The 20,000-nt window shown below is 51.9% G+C and overlaps 1 protein-coding gene across 1 annotated transcript in view; it reads right to left on the minus strand.

The window, feature by feature from the left end:
* LOC129695136 (roundabout homolog 1-like) overlaps positions 1 to 20,000 on the minus strand; it is a gene marked incomplete at its 5' end in the record, with an annotated part of 49,065 nt that overhangs the window by 23,634 nt on the left and 5,431 nt on the right. Inside the window, 8 exons of the mRNA XM_055631901.1 lie at positions 1,791 to 1,938; positions 4,893 to 5,003; positions 7,405 to 7,731; positions 11,284 to 11,435; positions 12,781 to 12,823; positions 13,441 to 13,467; positions 14,828 to 15,019; positions 15,790 to 15,961. Of these exons, the coding sequence (XP_055487876.1) occupies positions 1,791 to 1,938; positions 4,893 to 5,003; positions 7,405 to 7,731; positions 11,284 to 11,435; positions 12,781 to 12,823; positions 13,441 to 13,467; positions 14,828 to 15,019; positions 15,790 to 15,961 (1,172 nt within the window). The remainder of the gene's footprint in view (positions 1 to 1,790; positions 1,939 to 4,892; positions 5,004 to 7,404; positions 7,732 to 11,283; positions 11,436 to 12,780; positions 12,824 to 13,440; positions 13,468 to 14,827; positions 15,020 to 15,789; positions 15,962 to 20,000) is intronic.

Consider the following 20,000-nt stretch of genomic DNA (forward strand, 5'->3'; position numbering starts at 1 on the left):
CAGCACGGATGGGCCGCCCCGGGTACATCGCCCCCTGTTCAGGTACACGGCAACACGTGTGAACATGCGTGGGCTTTTCCACATGACCCTCAACCCTTCACGCAAGGACTCCCACATCCCAGCACCCGCTTATGGATCTCATAGAAACATATCAAATTCCTAAGGGATTGGACAGGCTAGATGCAGGAAAAATGTTTCCCGATGTTGGGGGAGTCCAGAACCAGGGGCCACACACACAGTTTAAGAATAAGGGGCCGGCCATTTGGGACTGAGATGAGGAAATACTTTTCCACCCAGAGAGTTGTGAATCTGTGGAATTCTCTGCCACAGAAGGCAGTGGAGGCCAATTCATTGGATATTTTCGAGAAAAAGTTAGATTTAGATCTTATGGCTAACGGAATCAAAGGATATGGGGGAGAAGGCAGGAACGGGGTACTGATTGGGGATGATCAGCCATGATCATATTGAATAACGGTGCTGGCTCGAAGGGCCGAATGGCCTCCTCCTACACGTATTTCCTATGTTTCTATGTTTCTACCCTCTGGGCAAAGTGGTTCCTATAAGGACATAAGTAATGGGAGAAGAATTAGGCCATTCGGCCCATCAAGTCTACCCCACCATTCAATCATGGCTGATCTATCTCTCCCTCCTAACTCCATTCTCCTCCCTTCTCCCCTCAACCCTGACACCCGCACTGATCAAGAATCTATCTATCTCTGCCTTAAAAATAAAAATATCCACTGACTTGTGGCCTCCACAGCCGTCTGTGTGGCAATGAATTCCTCAGATTCACCACCCTCTGACTAATGAAATTCCTCCTCATCTCCTTCCTAAAGGAACGTCCTTTAATTCTGAGGCTGTGCCCTCTAGTCCTAGGCTCTCCCACTAGTGGAAACATCCTCTCCATCGTCTTCAAGCATAAAGTGAGCGGCACAGCGACCTAACGATCGGGCAACATCTCTGGAGAAGTGGAGAGGAAGGGGAACGTGGGGAGGTGACATATCAGTGTGGGACCCTCCTTCGAGGTGCAGAGAAGTTTATTCGAATGGGCACCACTAATGGAATCTGTGTTCCAGTGAGGACGAGGGTTAGAGACAATAGACAATAGGTGCAGGAGTAGAGGCCATTCGGCCCTTCGAGCCAGCACCGCCATTCAATATGATCATGGCTGATCAATATGATCATCCCCTGATCATCCCCTATCTATCAGTACCCCGAACCGGCCTCCTGCGAGGCTTCTCACAACCCCAGTGTTTATCCCCTGATGTAACCACTAAAATCAGTTGTCTATAGAGCCCTATCTAGCTCTCTCTTGAAATCTGTGGAATCCAGCCACAGAAGGCCGTGGAGGCCGGTTCCACAAGAGAGAGTCGTCTTAGGACTAACTGAGGCAGAAGGCAGGGAATTCCACAGCCATGATCACATTGAATGGCTCTCTCGCGAAGGTGACTCCTGAAAAAGTGTTTCTAACTGCCGGAGAAACTGACTATCGTTGCAGAATGCTGGAGTAACTCAGTGGGACGGGCGTGAGAAAAAGCGTTTCCTCGTCTCCGTTCTAAATGGCTTACCCCTTATTCTTAAACTGTGTGTGTGTGGCCCCTGGTTCTGGACTCCCCCAACATCGGGAACATGTTTCCTGCCTCTAGCGTGTCCAAACCCTTAATAATCGTATATGTTTCAATGCGATTCCCTCTCATCCTTCTAAACTCCAGAGTGTACAAGCCCTTAACAATCTTAGGTTGGAGGGGACAGCACCCGAGGGTGCCAATGGGAGAGACAAGGGTGCTTACCTGTCATCAGCAGCGAAGCTGTACTCCTCAGGGTTACTGGCGTTGGGGGGTGGATGCATCGGGGGAGGGGGCAGGAGATCGGCCCAGTTCATGCCCCCCTGCATAGACATCTTGGGCGTCCGCACGCTTTTCTTGTGGCCCTGACTCCCTGGGCAACGAGAAAAATCACACATTACAGTCGGACAATACTGGTCGGAGGAATAGGTCAATCGACAATAGACAATAGGTGCAGGAGTAGAGGCCATTCAGCCCTTCGAGCCAGCACCGCCATTCAATGTGATCATGGCTGATCATCCCCAATCAGTACCCCGTTCCTGCCTTTTCTCCATATCCCCTGACTCCGCTATCTTTAAGAGCCCTATCTAGCTCTCTCTTGAAAGTATCCAGAGAACCGGCCTCCACCGCCCTCTGTGAGGCAGAGAATTCCACAGACTCACAACTCTCGGTGAGAAAAGGTGTTTCCTCGTCTCCGTTCTAAATGGCTTACCCCTTATTCTTAAACTGTGTGTGTGGCCCCTGGTTCTGGACTCCCCCAACATCGGGAACATGTTTCCTGCCTCTAGCGTGTCCAAGCCCTTAACAATCTTATATGTTTCAATGAGATGCCCTCTCATCCTTCTAAACTCCAGAGTGTACAAGCCCACAGCCGCTCCATTCTCTCAGCATATGACAGTCCCGCCATCCCGGGAATTAACCTGGTGAACCTACGCTGGGCTCCCTCAATAGCAAGAATGTCCTTCCTCAAATTAGGGGACCAAAACTGTACACAATACTCCAGGTGTGGTCTCACTAGGGCCCTGTACAACTGCAGAAGGACCTCTTTGCTCCTATATTCGATTCCTCTTGTTATAAAGGCCAACGTGCCATTGGCTTTCTTCACTGCCTGCTGTACCTGCATGCTTACTTTCATAGACTGATGAACAAGGACCCCCAGATCCCGTTGTACTTCCCCTTTTCCCAACTTGACACCATTTAGATAGTAATCTGCCTTCCTGTTTTCCTGTTTGTGTCCCTTGACCAGAGTAGGGGAATTCGAGAACCAGAGGTCATGGGTTTAAGGTGAGGGGGGGTCTGAACTTTTTCAAGGGTGGTGGGTGTATGGAACGAGCTGCCGGAGGAGGTCGTTGAGGCTGGGACTATCCCCACCTTTAAGAAACATTTCGACAGGTACATGGATAGGACAGGTTTGGAGGGATATGGACCAAACGCAGGCAGCTGGGACAATGTTGGCCGGTGTGGGCAAGTTGGGCCGAAGGGCCTGTTTCCATACTGTATCACTCTATGACTCTATTTAGCTTAGTTTAGTTTCGAGATACAGCGCAAAACCTGGCCCTTCGGCCCACCGAGTCCGTGCCGACCAGCGATCCCCGCACACTAACTCTTATCCCACACACACACACACACTGGGGACAATTTACAATTATATGAAGCTAATTAGCTAACAAACAAACGCACGTGTTTGGAGTGTGGGAGGAAACCGGAGAACCCGGAGAAAACCCACGCAGGTCATGGGGAGAGCGTGCAAACTCCGTACAGACAGCACCCGTAGTCAGGATTGAACCCGGGTCTCTGGCGCCGTGAGGCAGCGACACTACCCGCTGCACAAAGTAGGGAAAGCAGAAGGATTTAGACAGGTTGGGAGAGTGGGCGGAGAAGAGGCAGGTGGAATAGAGTGCAGCAAAGTGTGGAGCCATTCATTTTGGTAGTTGGAATAGAGGCGTAGGCTATTTTCTAAATGGGGAGAGAATCTGGAAGTCGGAGGTGTGAAGGGACTTGGGGACTGCTGGTGCAGGATTCCCAAAATGTTAATCTGCAAGTCCTATCAGTAGGAGTCCTGGGATGTCAGGCCTGTCTTATGAAGAAAGACTGGATAGACTTGGTTTATACTCTCTAGAATTTAGGAGATTGAGAGGGGATCTTATAGAAACTTACAAAATTCTTAAGGGGTTGGACAGGCTAGATGCAGGAAGATTGTTCCCGATGTTGGGGAAGTCCAGGACAAGGGATCACAGCTTAAGGATAAGGGGGAAATCCTTTAAAACCGAGATGAGGAGAATTTTTTTTTTTTCACACAGAGAGTGGTGAATCTCTGGAACTCTCTGCCACAGAGGGTAGTTGAGGCCAGTTCATTGGCTATATTTAAGAGGGAGTTAGATGTGGCCCTTGTGGCTAAGGGAATCAGGGGGTATGGAGAGAAGGCAGGTACGGGATACTGAGTTGGATGATCAGCCATGATCATATTGAATGGCGGTGCAGGCTCGAAGGGCCGAATGGCCTACTCCTGCACCTAATTTCTATGTTTCTATGTTTCTATGAGAGAAAGCAAACGCAATGCTAGCATTTATTTCGAGAGCTCTTGTACACAAACACAGGGATGTAACGCTGAGGCTCTAGAAGGCAGCAGGAAAATTGAGAGCAATTTTGGGCCCCGTATCTGAGGAAGGATGTGCCGGCTCTGGAGAGGGTCCAGAGGAGGTTTACAAGAACGATCCCAGGAATGAGTGGGTTAACATACGATGAGCGTTTGTCGGCACTGGGCCTGTACTCGCTGGAGTTTAGAAGGATGAGGGGGGACCTCATTGAAACTTACAGAATAGTGAAAGGCCCGGATAGAGTGGATGTGGAGAGGATGTTTCCACTAGTGGGAGAGTCTAGGACTAGAGGTCACAGCCTCAGAATTAAAGGACGTTCTTTTAGGAAGGAGACGAGGAGGAATTTCTTTAGTCAGAGGGTGGTGAATCTGTGGAATTCTTTGCCACACAGACGGCTGTGGAGGCCACAAGTCAGTGGATATTTTTTAAGGCAGAGATAGATAGATTCTTGATTAGTGCGGGTGTCAGGGGTTATGGGGAGAAGGCAGGAGAATGGGGTTAGGAGGGAGAGATAGATCAGCCGTGATTGGGGGGGTGGGAGATTGCAACCATCGCGCGGTCCGCCCCGTTTCGGCGAATGCAATCAACCCGGCGAGCACAATGAAATAAGATCAAATGGAACAAGTTGTCCTACAACTTTAGGCTGTGCACGCCACACGCAAGAAGAAGACGCCATGATCGAACGATGGGCCGAATGGCCTCATTCTGCGCCTGTCGCTGCATTACTGACCAGACGTGTTGCTGCCTCGCTCCGAGCTGTTGTAAGACCCTCCAGTCCCGTGGTCACTCGAATGGTTGTAAGGGATGGTCGGAATGCTGCCCGTCTCTGCCAGGCGATAATCTGTGGACAAAGATGGCGGGTCATTTACACACTACGAGAGGACTCGAATACAAAAAAACAGGGACGTAATAATGTTCACTGGACGACCTGCGGACCCGTTGGGTCCTTGTTGGCGCGGCGATCTGAAAAAACGTCAACCGCACACGCGGGGATACTGGGACCGAATATGGCGGTCTCATCCCCTCAGCCGCGCCTACGCAGTTGGGGGAAGGTTGGCGCCATTTTTAATTGTGACACGGCTGACGGGCCCGGCGAGTGATTCGTTAAACTTTATAAAGGGAATTACGATGCTATATCATTTTTTGCAAATGTAACCTCCCCCCAAGAATGTCATAAAAACAGAATTTTTTTGAGAATCACAATTTTTTTTCGTAAGTGAGATTGGGGATGCCCTAGTGGACGTCATACATAGAAACATAGACAATAGGTGCAGGAGTAGAGGCCATTCGGCCCTTCGAGCCTGCACCATTCGCCATTCAATATGATCATGCCTGATCATCCAACTCAGTATCCCATCCCTGCCTTCTCTCCATACCCCCTGATCCCTTTAGCCACAAGGGCCACATCTAACTCAGAGGACATGACTTCAGAATTAAGGGACAGAAGTTTAGGGGTAATATGAGGGGGAACCTCTTTACTCAGAGAATGGTGGCTGTGTGGAATGAGCTTCCAGTGGAAGTGGTGGAGGCAGGTTCGTTGGTATCATTTAAAAATAAATTGGATAGGCATATGGATGAGAAGGGAATGGAGGGTTATGGTATGAGTGCAGGCAGGTGGGACTAAGGGAAAAAAAAGTTGTTCAGCACGGACTTGTAGGGCCAGGATGGCCTGTTTACGTGCTGTAATTGTTATATGGTTATATGGTTAACTCCCTCTTAAATATAGCCAATGAACTGTGGCCTCAACTACCTTCTGTGGCAGAGAATTCCACAGATTCACCACTCTCTGTGTGAAAAAAAATGTTTTCCTCATCTCGGTCCTAAAAGATATCCCCCTTATCCTTAAACTGTGTGACCCCTTGTCCTGGACTTCCCCAACATCGGGAACAATCTTCCTGCATCTAGCCTGTCCAACCCCTTAAGAATTTTGTAAGTTTCTATAAGATCCCCCCTCGATCTTCTAAATTCTAGCGAGTACAAGCCGAGTCTACCCAGTCTTTCTTCATATGAAAGTCCTGCCATCCCAGGAATCAGTCTGGTGAACCTTCTCAGTGTAAAACATGAATGACTTGTAAAATATACCATCAATCTGAACGAAACCTGATACAGCTCACCACGGGACAATGGTGAGTAAGGTGGGCCACAAATTGTAGCGCTGTCGTGTACAGTTTTGGCATAATTTTAGGAATTCTAGGTGCAGGAAGATTGCTCTCGATGTTAGGGAAGTCCAGAACACGGGGTCACAGTTGAAGGATAAGAGGGAAGTCTTTTAGGACCGAGATGAGAAAAACATTTTTCACACAGAGTGGTGAATCTGTGGGATTCTCTGCCACAGAAGGTAGTGGAGGCCACACAGTTCACTGGCTATATTTAAGAGGGAGTTAGATGTGGCCCTTGTGGCTAAAGGGATCAGGGGGTATGGAGAGAAGGCAGGTATGGGATACTGAGTTGGATGATCAGCCATGATCATATTGAATGGCGGTGCAGGCTCGAAGGGCAGAATGGCCTCTACTCCTGCACCTATTGTCTATGCTTCTATGAACGTCCTTTTATTCTGAGTTTGTGCCCTCTGGACCGAGACTCTCCCAAGAGTGGAAACACCCTCTCCACATCCACACTATTTGGTAAGGTGCAATGAGGTCCCCACTGGTGCTGGGCGCTCCATGCCAGTCACAAGTGTTGGCACCCCCCTGTCCTTTTTCACATGGGCTGAGGTCCCACATACTCGGTTATGGGGAGAAGGCATGAGAATGGGGTTGGGAGCGAGTGATAGACCAGCCACGACTGCCAAGGTCGTAGAGTTAAAACATCAGGTGCAATTATTTTCCCCTGGATGCTTTCAAGAGAGAGCTGGATAGGGCTCTTAAAGATAGCGGAGTCAGGGGATATGGGGAGAGGGCAGGAACGGGGTACTGATTGGGGATGATCAGCCATGATCACATTGAATGGCGGTGCTGGCTCGAAGGGCCGAATGGCCTCTACTCCTGCACCCATTGCCTGTTGTCTACACACACTAGGGACAATTTACAAGTAGACCAAGGCAATTAACCTACAAACCTGCATGTCTTTGGAGTGTGGGAGGAAGCCGAAGATTGTCTATTGTCTATTGCCCATTGATCGAATGGCGGAGGAGGCTGGATGGCCCAATGGCCCAATTCTGCTCCTAGAACTTCTGAACCTCACGGTGGTCAGCTGGGGTAAGACCTTGGTGAGGTCTTCCCCCCTCCCCCGGATTTCCTTACCCTTGTTGAGCTTGTTCTGCTCCATGATGTTGTACTGCAGCGGTGATATCTCCTGCTTGGCCTGCAGCGCCTGTTTCCAGTGTTTCTCGCTGAGGTCCATGGCGCTGGTGTTCATGTTGTTGGTCTGGATCAGCTGGGTGGTGGCGTAGGGGGTGGGCTGCCCGGCCTGGTTGGCGCTGCGCCCCTCCTTCAGGTTGGGGCTGTTGAAGGTCTTCATCTCGTTGATCTTGTTGCTCAGGTCCACGTCTCCGTAGACCGCTGTCTCCGGCAGCATCAGGTTGGTCTGCTTGTTCTCCAGCTGGTTATTGTAGTTGGCGATGCAGTCAGCTGGTCCGGGCATGGAGACAGGGGACGGGGAGGGGACGGGGGGGGGGTGAAGAGAGACATCACAGTAAAGATTCAAGACCCAAGATTCAAGACGCCTCCAGATCAAGGCCCACCTTGTATGTTGGCTTTCATTGCAAAAGGATTTGAGTATAGGAGCAGGGAGGTTCTACTGCAGTTGTACAGGGTCTTGGTGAGACCACACCTGGAGTATTGCGTGCAGTTTTGGTCTCCAAATCTGAGGAAGGACATTATTGCCATAGAGGGAGTGCAGAGAAGGTTCACCAGACTGATTCCTGGGATGTCAGGACTGTCTTATGAAGAAAGACTGGATAGACTTGGTTTATACTCTCTAGAATTTAGGAGATTGAGAGGGGATCTTATAGAAACTTACAAAACTCTTAAGGGGTTGGACAGGCTAGATGCGGGAAGATTGTTCCCGATCTTGGGGAAGTCCAGGACAAGGGGTCACAGCTTAAGGATAAGGGGGAAATCCTTTAAAACCGAGATGAGAAGAACTTTTTTCACACACAGAGGGTGGTGAATCTCTGGAACTCTCTGCCACAGAGGGTAGTTGAGGCCACACAGTTCATTGGCTATATTTAAGAGGGAGTTAGATGTGGCCCTTGTGGCTAAAGGGATCAGGGGGTATGGAGAGAAGGCAGGTACGGGATACTGAGTTGGATGATCAGCCATGATCATATTGAATGGCGAATGGTGCAGGCTCGAAGGGCCGAATGGCCTCTACTCCTGCACCTATTTTTCTATGTTTCTATGTTACACACGGCCAAAAAAAATCACTAAAGCACAACCATATAACCATATAACAATTACAGCACGGAAACAGGCCACTCGGCCCTTCTAGTCCGTGCTGAACACTTATTCTCACCTTGTCCCATCTGCCTGCACTCAGACCATAACCCTCCATTCCTTTAGAAACATAGACAATAGGTGCAGGAGTAGAGGCCATTCGGCCCTTCGAGCTAGCACTGCCATTCAATGTGATCATAGAAACATAGAAAATAGAAATTAGGTGCAGGAGTAGGCCATTCGGCCCTTCGAGCCTGCACCATTCGCCAATCAATATGATCATGGCTGATCATCCAACTCAGTATCCTGTACCTGCCTTCTCTCCATACCCCCTGATCCCTTTAGCCACAAGGGCCACATCTAACTCCCTCTTAAATACAGCCAATGAACTGTGTGGCCTCAACTACTCTCTGTGGCAGAGAATTCCACAGATTCACCACTCTCTGTGTTGTGTTTTGTGTTGTTACTTGTAATGAAATACAGGGATGAGCCTTCCCGTCCATATAACTATCCAATTTATTTTTAAATGATTAAATCGAACCTGCCTCCACCACTTCCACTGGAAGCTCATTCCACACCGCTACCACTCTCTGAGTAAAGAAGTTCCCCCTCATGTTACCCCTAAACTGCTGTCCCTTAATTCTCAAGTCATAAAACAGAGTGCAGGAGTAACTTTTTCCTTCCGCCCACAGTATTTAATATGTAAAAGAATATGCGACAAACTTACAAAATTCTTAAGGGGTTGGACAGGCTAGATGCACGAAGATTGTTCCCGATGTTGGGGAAGTCCAGGACAAGGGGTCACACAGTTTAAGGATAAGGGGGAAATCTTTTAGGACCGAGATGAGAAGAACTTTTTTCACACAGAGAGTGGTGAATCTCTGGAACTCTCTGCCACAGAGGGTAGTTGAGGCCACACAGTTCATTGGCTATATTTAAGAGGGAGTTAGATGTGGCCCTTGTGGCTAAAGGGATCAGGGGGTATGGAGAGAAGGCAGGTACAGGATACTGAGTTGGATGATCAGCCATGATCATATTGAATGGCAGTGCAGGCTCGAAGGGCTGAATGGCCTCTACTCCTGCACCTATTGTCTATGTTTCTACGTTTCTATTCTGTCTGTAGTTTGTTTGTCCTTTTGCACGAAGTCCACGAGCATTGCCACTTTTCATTTCACTGCACATCTCGTATGTGTATGTGACAACTAGACTTGACTTGACTTGAGACATAAACACATCTCGCAACAGGTGGGAACAGGGAACAAGGGGGGCAGAGGTTACGGGGAGAAGGCAGGAGAATGGGGTTGGGAGGAAGAGATAGATGGAATTCTCTGCCTCAGAGGGCGGTGGAGGCCGTCTCTGGATACTTTCAAGAGAGAGCTGGATAGGGCTCTTAAAGACAGGCAAAGGTGGGGGGAGTGTATTTGAGAAGGCAGGAACGGGTATGCACTCCATGCGGGATTTGAACCGGCCACCTGATCACGGTGCCAGCCGGTGCTTACCCCATTGTGCTATCTGTCCTGCCTTCTCCCATATCCCCTGACTCGGGCTATCTTTAAGAGCCCTATCTAGCTCTCTCTTGAAGATAAATGGAATTCTCTGCCTCAGAGGGCGGTGGAGGCCGGTTCTCTGGATACTTTTCCAGAGGGAGCTAGATAGGGCTCTTAAAGATATCCAGGGGATACGGGGAGAAGGCCGCCCTCTGAGGCAGAGATTCCACAGACTCACAACTCTCTGTGTGGAAAAGAATCTTCATCGACCAGTGATCCCTCGCTCACTAAAACTATCCTACACACAATTGGGCCAATTGTTTACATTGAATGGCAGTGCTGGCTTGACGGGACCGAATGGCCAGGCACCTATTTCTCTATGTTTTTCTAAATTACAGGCGTTAAATCTGAGTCAAGGGGCCATTGAGGGGCGATGGCGATGAGAGGGGGAGGGGAGTGGGGTGAGAGGGGGAGGGGCGATGGTGATGAGGGGGAGGGGCGATGGTGATGAGAGGGGGAGGGGCGATGGTGATGAGAGGGGGGAGGGGGGGGGTGATGAGAGGGGGGGAGGGGCTGGGGGAGGGTGATGAGAGGGGGAGGGGCGATGAGATGAGAGGGGGAGGGGCGATGAGAGGGGGAGAGGGGGAGGGGGCGATGAGAGGGGGAGGGCGAGGGGGATGAGAGGGGGGGGGGGGGTGGCGAGGGGTGAGAGGGGAGGGGGCGGTGGTAGGATGAGGGGCGGAGGGGGGGTGGCGATGAGGGGGAGGGGGGGGAGGGGCGGGGTGGTGATGAGGGGGGGAGGGGCGGTGGCGATGAGGGGAGGGCGGTGGCGATGAGAGGGGGGGGGGGCAGTGGTGATGAGAGGGGGAGGGGCGGTGGGATGAGAGGGGGGAGGGGCGGGGGGTGATGAGAGGGGGAGGGGCGGTGGTGGCGATGAGAGGGGGGGGGGTGATGAGAGGGGGAGGGGCGGGTGGTGATGAGAGGGGGTGGGGCGATGGCGATGAGAGGGGGAGGGGCGGGTGGTGATGAGAGGGGGAGGGGCGATGGCGATGAGAGGGGGGGAGGGGGGGAGGGGCGATGAGAGGGGGAGGGGCGGGGTGGCGATGAGAGGGGGAGGGGCGGTGGTGATGAGGGGGGGGAGGGGGGGGGTGGCGATGATGAGGGGGAGGGGGATGGCGATGAGAGGGGGAGGGGCGGTGGTGATGAGAGGGGGAGGGGCGATGGCGATGAGAGGGGGAGGGGCGGGCTGGGGTCTCACCTGGCCGGCTGTACGTGGTGAGGTTGCTGTCGCTGTTGGCGTGAGCTGAGGTACAGCAGTTGATGCCGCAGTCGTTATGTTCGGCCCCGGTGTTGGGCCACGTGTCGGCCAACCACGGCTGGCTTGAGTCACCGATGTTCAGCAAACCCGGCCTGGATCGGATCGGAGCCAAGACAAAACCAAGCGCGTTAAACTCGACATGGAAACAGAGGTACAGACTAACGCGCAGACACTCCCAAGCCATAGAGACAGGGTCCAGCAGGGTGCAAGGCCATTAAAGACAGTGAGTTGTGACCTCTCCCTCCTCCATCTTGCAGAGACTGAGCCATGCCCACACCTCTGGGTTTTATAGTCCCTCCCCCCCCCTCCCACCAGAAAGGGCATGGCCTTCATGACATGATTGACAGGAGAGAGAATCTCAACATTTTTTAAACACTAATAACTCTTTTGTTTTTCATCGATGGGAAAAATCCTCGTTAACCTGATGAGCGGAGGGGGACTCTGAGTAAGATGGCCAAAAATCACAGCCGTACGTGGTAGCGTTTCTTCTAAAATCAATATAAAGCCCAAACAGGAAGTGGTCAAGATTAGACTTTTAATTATATAAGAAGGCAAGGCAACTTTAATTAGGCATGGCAAGTTTAATTAGGCAAGGCAACTTTAATTAGGCAGGCAACATGGCAACTTTAATTAGGCAAGGCAACTTTAATTAGGTAAGGCAACTTTAATTAGGCACACAGCTTTAGCATTTCCAAACCAAAGGCAATAGACAATGGACAATAGGTGCAGGAGTAGAGGCCATTCGGCCCTTCGAGCCAGCACCGCCATTCAATGTGATCATGGCTGATCATCCCCAATCAGTACCCCGTTCCTGCCTTCTCCCCATATCCCCTGACTCCGCTATCTTTAAGAGCCCTATCCAGCTCTCTCTTGAAAGCATCCAGAGAACCGGCCTCCACCGCCCTCTGAGGCAGAGAATTCCACAGACTCACCACTCTCTGTGAGAAAAAGTGTTTCCTCGTCTCCGTTCTAAATGGCTAACCCTTATTCTTAAACTGTGTGTGGCCCCTGGTTCTGGACTCCCCCAACATCGGGAAGATGTTTCCTGCCTCTAGCGTGTCCAAACCCTTAATAAACTTAAGGTACACAAAAAAGCTGGAGAAACACACCTTAATAAACATATGTTTTAATGCAATTGCCTCTCATCCTTCTAAACTCCAGAGTGTACAAGCCCAGCCACTCCATTCTCTCAGCATACGACAGTCTCGCCATCCCGGGAATTTACCTTGTAAACCTACGCTGGGCTCCCTCAATAGCAAGAATGTCCTTCCTCAAATTAGGGGACCAAAACTGCACACAATACTCCAGGTGTGGTCTCACTAGGGCCCTGTACACCTGTACACAATACTCCAGGTGTGGTCTCACTAGGGCCCTGTACAACTGCAGAAGGACCTCCTTGCTCCTGTACGCAACTCCTCTTGTTATAAACCATCTTACCTTGTTCCACTGCTGACAGTCTCACCTCCTCGCTGATAGGCCACTGCAATCAAAAACAAACAACTCCTGTCACAGATGATGTTGATTAATGTATTTATTAATGATGTGGACCAGGGGATCGAAACATAGAAACATAGCAAAATAGGTGCAGGAGTAGGCCAATCGGCCCTTCGAGCCAGCACCGCCATTCAATGTGATCATGGCTTTTTCCTGCATCTAGCCTGCCCAAACATTTAAGAATTTCTGTAAGATATCCTCTCATCCTTCTAAATTCCAGTGAATTCCAGTAAAGCCCAGTTGACCCGTTCCTTGTGATGGAGATGAGGAGGAGGAGATGAGGCGGAATTTCTTCAGTCAGAGGGTGGTGAATCTGTGGAATTCATTGCCACACAGACGGCTGTGGAGGCCACAAGTCAGTGGATAGTTTTCAAGGCAGAGATGGATAGATGCTTGATTAGTGCGGGTGTCAGGGGTTATGGGGAGAAGGCAGGAGAATGGGGGGAGATAGATCAGAGATCAGCCGTGATTGAATGGCGGGGTGGACTCGATGGGCTGAATGGCCTCGTTCTGCTGCTATCACTCACGAACAGTGGACAGGAACTCACAGACACAGGAGAACATGCAAGGCAGAAATCTCCCCACACGCGCGCGGGTGTTTACCTGTTGGTGTGAAGGAGAAAGAAGGGACTGGAAGACAGAAGTAGAGAAGTTATCAGAAGGAACAGCTCCACAGATCATTAGATACAAGACAGTTACAGCAAGGAAGGATATCCCGATAGATCGGGTGAAGCCTCCATTGGCAAGGGGAAAGCAGTATTGGAATAGGGGCCAATGTCACCAAAGACTCGTCCCAGTCCGAACCTGGTCCTTCCCCTCCCCCCCCCCCCACCCACCCCCCCCCCCCCCCACCACCCCCTGCCCCTCCCCCCAGACTCAGGAACAGCTTCTTCCCCTCTCTTATCAGGCTTCTGAACGAACGGTCCTTCCATAAACTTGGGCAACAGACAATAGACAATAATAAGGTGCAGGAGTAGAGAGGCCATTCGGCCCTTCGAGCCAGCGCCGCCATTCAACGTGTGATCACGGCTGATCATCCACACTCCCCCAACGTGATTGGGGATGATCAGCCACGATCGCATTGAATGGCGAATGGTGCTGGCTCGAAGGGGCCGAATGGCCTCTACTCCTGCACCTTATTGTCTATTGCCTATAACGTCGTCAAGTTAAACAAGTTAAACAAGTACCGTGATCATGAAACAAGGTGAAATAAAATCTCGATGCAAAGAAACGGGGGCTGGGATGGGCAGTAGTTGGGTGTGTAGGGTGGATGGGAGGGTGGGTGGTCTACTCTGATCAAGAAGGCTCATCAGCGTCTCTTCTTCCTGAGGAGACTGAAGAAGGTCCATCTGTCTCCTCAGATCCTGGTGAACTTCTACCGCTGCACCATCGAGAGCATCCTTACCAACTGCATCACAGTATGGTATGGCAACTGCTCTGTCTCCGACCGGAAGGCATTGCAGAGGGCGGTGAAAATTGCCCAACGCATCACCGGTTCCTCGATCGCTCCCCTCCATTGAGTCTGTCCAAAGCAAGCGCTGTCTGCGGAGGGCGCTCAGCATCGCCAAGGACTGCTCTCACCCCAACCATGGACTGTTTACCCTCCTACCATCCGGGAGGCGCTACAGGTCTCTCCGTTGCCGAACCAGCAGGTCGAGGAACAGCTTCTTTCCGGCCGCTGTCACTCTACTAAACAACGTACCTCGGTGACTGCCAATCACCACCCCGCCCCCCCCCCCGGACACTTATTATTATTTATTCAAATCGTTTGCTATGTCGCTCTTCAAGGGAGATGCTAAATGCATTTCGTTGTCTCTGTACTGTACACTGACAATGACAATTAAAATTGGATCTGAATCTGAATCTGAATCTGAATCTGAATCTGAGTAGGGGGTTGGAGATTGGTGGAGGGGGGAGGAGGGTTGGGGGAGAGGGGAGGGGGGGGGTACGGGGTGAGTTGAGAAGACGATGGCAACACCTTTCCTCATACCAGCATAGCTGGTGGTCAGGCCACTCCGCTTCCTGCGGTGCCGGTACAACCAGATACTGAAGACCATCAGGATGATCCAGCAGGCGGCTCCGATCCCCGCGATGAAGGCCGGCTGCTTGACCACGTCGGAGATCTGCTGCGCGAGGCTGACCTGCTCCTCCACGTGGTCCGACACCAGCCTCCCCGAGGAATCTGCGGCGGGAAGAACGCTGTGGTCAGCGGATGGAATCCTCCCCCCCCCTCCCCCCCCCGACCGACACTCCGCCTCTAACCGTAGGAAGTGATAGAGGTTTAGCTGTGTGAAGGACACAGTCACAGTGTGACACAGGCCCTTCGGCCCATCTCGCCCATACTGGCCCACATGTCCCACCTGGATGTTACACAAAAAAGCTGGAGAAACTCAGCGGGTGCAGCAGCATCTATGGAGCGAAGGAAATAGGCAACGTTTCGGGTCGAAACCGGTAAGGAAATAGGCAACGTTTCGGGCCGAAACCCGTAAGGGTTTCGTCCCGAAACGTTGCCTATTTCCTTCGCTCCATAGATGCTGCTGCACCCGCTGAGTTCCTCCAGCATTTTTGTCCGTTAACCTCCAAGTGCAGGGAAGGAACTGCAGGTGCTGGTTTAAACCATAGACATTTCACAGAGTGCTGGAGGAACTCAGCGGGTGCAGCAGCGTCTATGGAGCGAAGGAAATAGGCAACGTTTCGGGACGAAACCCTTACGGAAATCGGCCCGTCTCGTTGCCTCATCTCCAGACAGGGTTTCGTCCCGAAACGTTGCCTATTTCCTTCGTTCCATAGATGCCGCTGCACCCGCTGAGTTTCTCCAGCTTTTTTGTGTAACCTTCGATTCTCCAGCATCTGCAGTTCCCTCTTAAACACATGTCCCACCTGGATGGTTGTGCAGCGATTAGAGAGATGGGGAGAGGAGAGAGGGGGGGGGGGGGGGGGGGGAAGACTTACCCAGGGTGATGTACCGTGCCGGGGAGAGGGGCCCATCCCCCGCGGCGTTGACGGCCGCCACTTGGACGCGGTAGCGGACGCCGAGCGTGAGGTGCGGGACGGTGACGGTCACGGCCGGGGACAAGACCGTGAGGTTGATGTGGAAACGGCTCTCGTTCCCCAAACACCAAACCTGCAGCGGGGGAGAGAGAGGGGGGGAGAGGGAGGGAGAGAGAGAGGGAGAGAGAGGAGGGGGGAGAGAGAGGGGGAGAGAGAGGGGGAGAGAGAGAGAGGGGATAGAGAGGAGAGAGAGAGGGGAGAGAGGGGGGGAGAGAGAGAGAGAGAGAGAGGGGGAGAGAGAGGGGGGAGAGGAGAGGGGGAGAGAGGGGGGAGAGAGAGAGAGGAGAGGAGAGGGGGGAGAGAGGGGAGAGAGAGGGGAGAGAGGGGGGGAGGGAGAGAGGGGGGGGAGAGAGGGGGGTCGAGAGAGGGAGAGGGGGGGAGGGAGAGAGGGGGGGAGGGGGTGCTGAGGGGGGGAGAGAGAGTGGGGGAGAGAGAGAGAGGGGGGGAGGAGAGAGGGAGAGACGGAGGGGGGAGAGGGAGAGGAGAGAGAGAGAGAGAGGGAGGGGGAGAGGGGAGAGAGAGAGACAGAGGGAGAGGAGAGAGAGAAAGAGAGGGGGGAGAGAGAGGGGGGAGAGAGAGAGAGGGAGGGGAGAGGAGAGGAGGGAGAGAGAGAGAGGTCTAGTTTATTGTCCCGTGTATCGAGGTACAGTGAAAAGCTTTTGTTGCGCGCTAACCAGTCAGCGGAAAGACAACACATGATTACAATCGAGCCGTCCACTGTGTACAGATTTACAATTTTACTAAGCCAATGAACCTATAAACTAACTAACCAAACTCCGAAGATGTACACAAAAAGCTGGAGTAACTCAGCGGGACAGGCGGCATCTCTGGAGAGAAGGAACGGGTGACGTTTCGGGTCGAGACCCTTCTTCAGACTGTCCTCCAGCATGATGTGTCTATCTTCAGCAGATTGATGCCTGGATTAGTGGGAGTCAGCTACAGGGAGAGGCGTAGATAGGCTGGACTGCACCCGACAGTCCCCTCGACCCGAGTAGTAGCGGTCAAATACGGGACAAGGGTGGTCCCGTACGGGACAAACCGACTTAGCCCAAATATACGGGATGTCCCGGCTAATACGGGGACAGTTGGCGACACTAGGTGCAAGTTTTTTTTTACACACAGGAGACAGATACGATAGTGGTGTTTCAGAAACTTCTAGAAGGATGTGGAGCGATTAGAGGGCTATGGATCACGTGCAGTGTGGAAGCAGGCCCTTCGGCCCATGTAGCCCACTCTGACCCGACCAACATGCCCCATCTGCACTAGTCCCACCTGCCCGCATTTGGCCCATATCCCTCCAAACCTGTCCTATCCATGTACCTGTTAAACGTTGGGATAGTCCCATAGAAACATAGAAATTAGGTGCAGGAGTAGAGGCCATTTGGCCCTTCAAGCCTGCACCGCCATTCAATATGATCATAGCTGATCATCCAACTCAGTATCCCGTACCTGCCTTCTCTCCATACCCCCTGATCCCCTTAGCCACAAGGGCCACATCTAACTCCCTCTTAAATATAGCCAATGAACTGGCCTCAACTACCCTCTGCGGCAGAGAGTTCCAGAGATTCACCACTCTCTGTGTGGAAAAAAGTTCTTCTCATCTAGGTTTTAAAGGATTTCCCCTTTATCCTTAAGCTGTGACCCCTTGTCCTGGACTTCCCCAACATCGGGAACAATCTTCCTGCAGCCTCAACTACCTCCAATCTTCCTGCAGCCTCAACTACCTCCTCCGGCAGCTCGTTCCGTACACCCACCGCCCTCTGTGTGAAAAAGTTACCCCTCAGTTTCCCCTTCACCTTGAACCTGTGTCCTCTGGTCCTCGATTCCCCTACTCTGGGTTAGAGACTCTCGCAAACTCTATTCAATCTTTCACAGTTTAAGGATAAGGGGGAAATCTTTTAGGACCGAGATGAGGAAAACTTTTTTCACACAGAGAGTGGTGAATCTGTGGAACTCTCTGCCACAGAAGGTAGTTGAGGCCACACAGTTCATTGGCTATATTTAAGAGGGAGTTAGATGTGGCCCTTGTGGCTAAAGGGATCAGGGGGTATGGAGAGAAGGCAGGGATGGGATACTGAGTTGGATGATCAGCCATGATCATATTGAATGGCGGTGCTGGCTCGAAGGGCCGAATGGCCTCTACTCCTGCACCTATTTTCTATGTTTCTATGAAAGCTAGGGCATAGGAAATAGGTAACGTTTCGGGCCGAACCCCTTCGGGATTCGGCCCGAAACGTTGCCTATTTCCTTCGCTCCATAGCTACTGCTGCACTACTGAGTTGGATGATCAGCCATGATCATATTGCATGGCGAATGGTGCAGGCTCAAAGGGCCGAATGGCCTCTACTCCTGCATCTATTGTCTATTGTCTATTGTATATTGAAATGTCGCCATTTCCTTCTCAGCCTCGCCCGCTGAGTTTCTCCAGCATTTGATACTGGGACATTGTGGGCCGAATGGCCTGTTTGTGTGCTGTTGTGACCATGCATGGGCAAGGCAGCACGGTGGGGCAGCGGTTAGAGTTGCTGCCTCACGGCGCCGGAGACCCGGGTTCGATCCCGACCACGGGTGCTGTCTGTACGGAGTTTGCACGTTCTCCCTGCGACCCGTGTGGGTTTTCTCCGGGTGCTCCGGTTTCCTCCCGCGCTCCAAAGACTCGTCCCTAGTGTGTGTGTGTGTGTGTGTGTGTGTGTGTGTGTGTGTGTGTGTGTGTGTGTGGGTGTGTGTGTGTGTGTGTGTGTGGTGTGTGTGTGTGTGTGTGTGTGTGTGTGTGTGTGTGTGTGTGTGTGTGTGTGTGTGGTGTGTGTGTGTGTGTGTGTGGTGTGTGTGTGTGTGTGTGTGTTGTGTGTTCTGTGTGTGTGTGTGTGTGTGTGTGTGTGTGTGGTGTGTGTGTGTGTGTGTGTGGTTGTGTGTGTGTGTGTGTGTGTGTGTGTGTGTGTGTGTGTGTGTGTGTGTGTGTGTGTGTGTGTGTGTGTGTGTGTGTGTGTGTGTGTGTGTGTGTGTGTGTGTGTGTGTGTGTGTGTGTGTGTGTGTGTGTGTGTGTGTGTGTGTGTGTGTGTGTGTGTGTGTGTGTGTGTGTGGCGTGTGTGTGTGTGTGTGTGTGTGTGTGTGTGTGTGTGTAGTGATGGGTGTATAGGATGGCATTAGTGGGTCAGCACGGGCTCGGTGGACCGAAGGGCCTGTTTCCGCGCTGTGTCTCCAAACTGAACCAGACTGACCAAGCACGTCCCGTCTGTTAACACCTGCAACGCCAGCAATGTCCAGCAGGTGGGGGTGGATCTCCACCGACCACAGATGGGGTTGCAATGACCAACGTCCAGTTTGGGACAGAGGCCAGAGGCAAGGGGTCGGGGGTCAGGGATCAGGGGTCGGCAGCTCAAGGGACAGGTCAAGGAGCGCAGGGGCCACCTACTCTCAGTCCGCCCGATCTCCCGCTTGCAAAACATTTAAAACTCCAGCACATGATAGAAACAGACAATAGGTGCAGGAGTAGAGGCCATTCGGCCCTTCGAGCCCTGCACCGCCATTCAATATGATCATGGCTGATCATCCAACTCAGTATCCTGTACCTGCCTTCTCTCCATACCCCCTGATCCCCTTTAGCCACAAGGGCCACATCTAGCTCCCTCTTAAATATAGCCAATGAACTGTGTGGCCTCAACTACCTTCTGTGGCAGAGAGTTCCAGAGATTCACCACTCTCTGTGTGAAAAAAGTTTTTCTCATCTCGGTTTTAAAAGGATTTCCCCCTTATCCTTAAGCTGTGACCCCTTGTCCTGGACTTCCCCAACATCGGGAACAATCTTCCTGCATCTAGCCTGTCCAACCCCTTAAGAATTTTGTAAGTTTCTATAAGATCCCCCCTCGATCTTCTAAATTCTAGAGAGTACAAGCCGAGTCTATCCAGTCTTTCTTCATAAGACAGACCTGACATCCCAGGAATCAGTCTGGTGAACCTTCTCTGTACTCCCTCTATGGCAAGAATGTCTTTCCTCACAGCGGTAAGTTGCCGCCTCCCAGCGCCGGAGACCCGGGGCGATCCCGACTACGGGTGCTGTCTATACGGAGTTTGCACGTTCCCCCCGTGGGATTTCTCCCGGGGGCTCCGGTTTC

Source organism: Leucoraja erinacea, unplaced genomic scaffold, assembly GCF_028641065.1.
Source record: "Leucoraja erinacea ecotype New England unplaced genomic scaffold, Leri_hhj_1 Leri_955S, whole genome shotgun sequence".
Taxonomy (NCBI): domain Eukaryota; kingdom Metazoa; phylum Chordata; class Chondrichthyes; order Rajiformes; family Rajidae; genus Leucoraja; species Leucoraja erinaceus.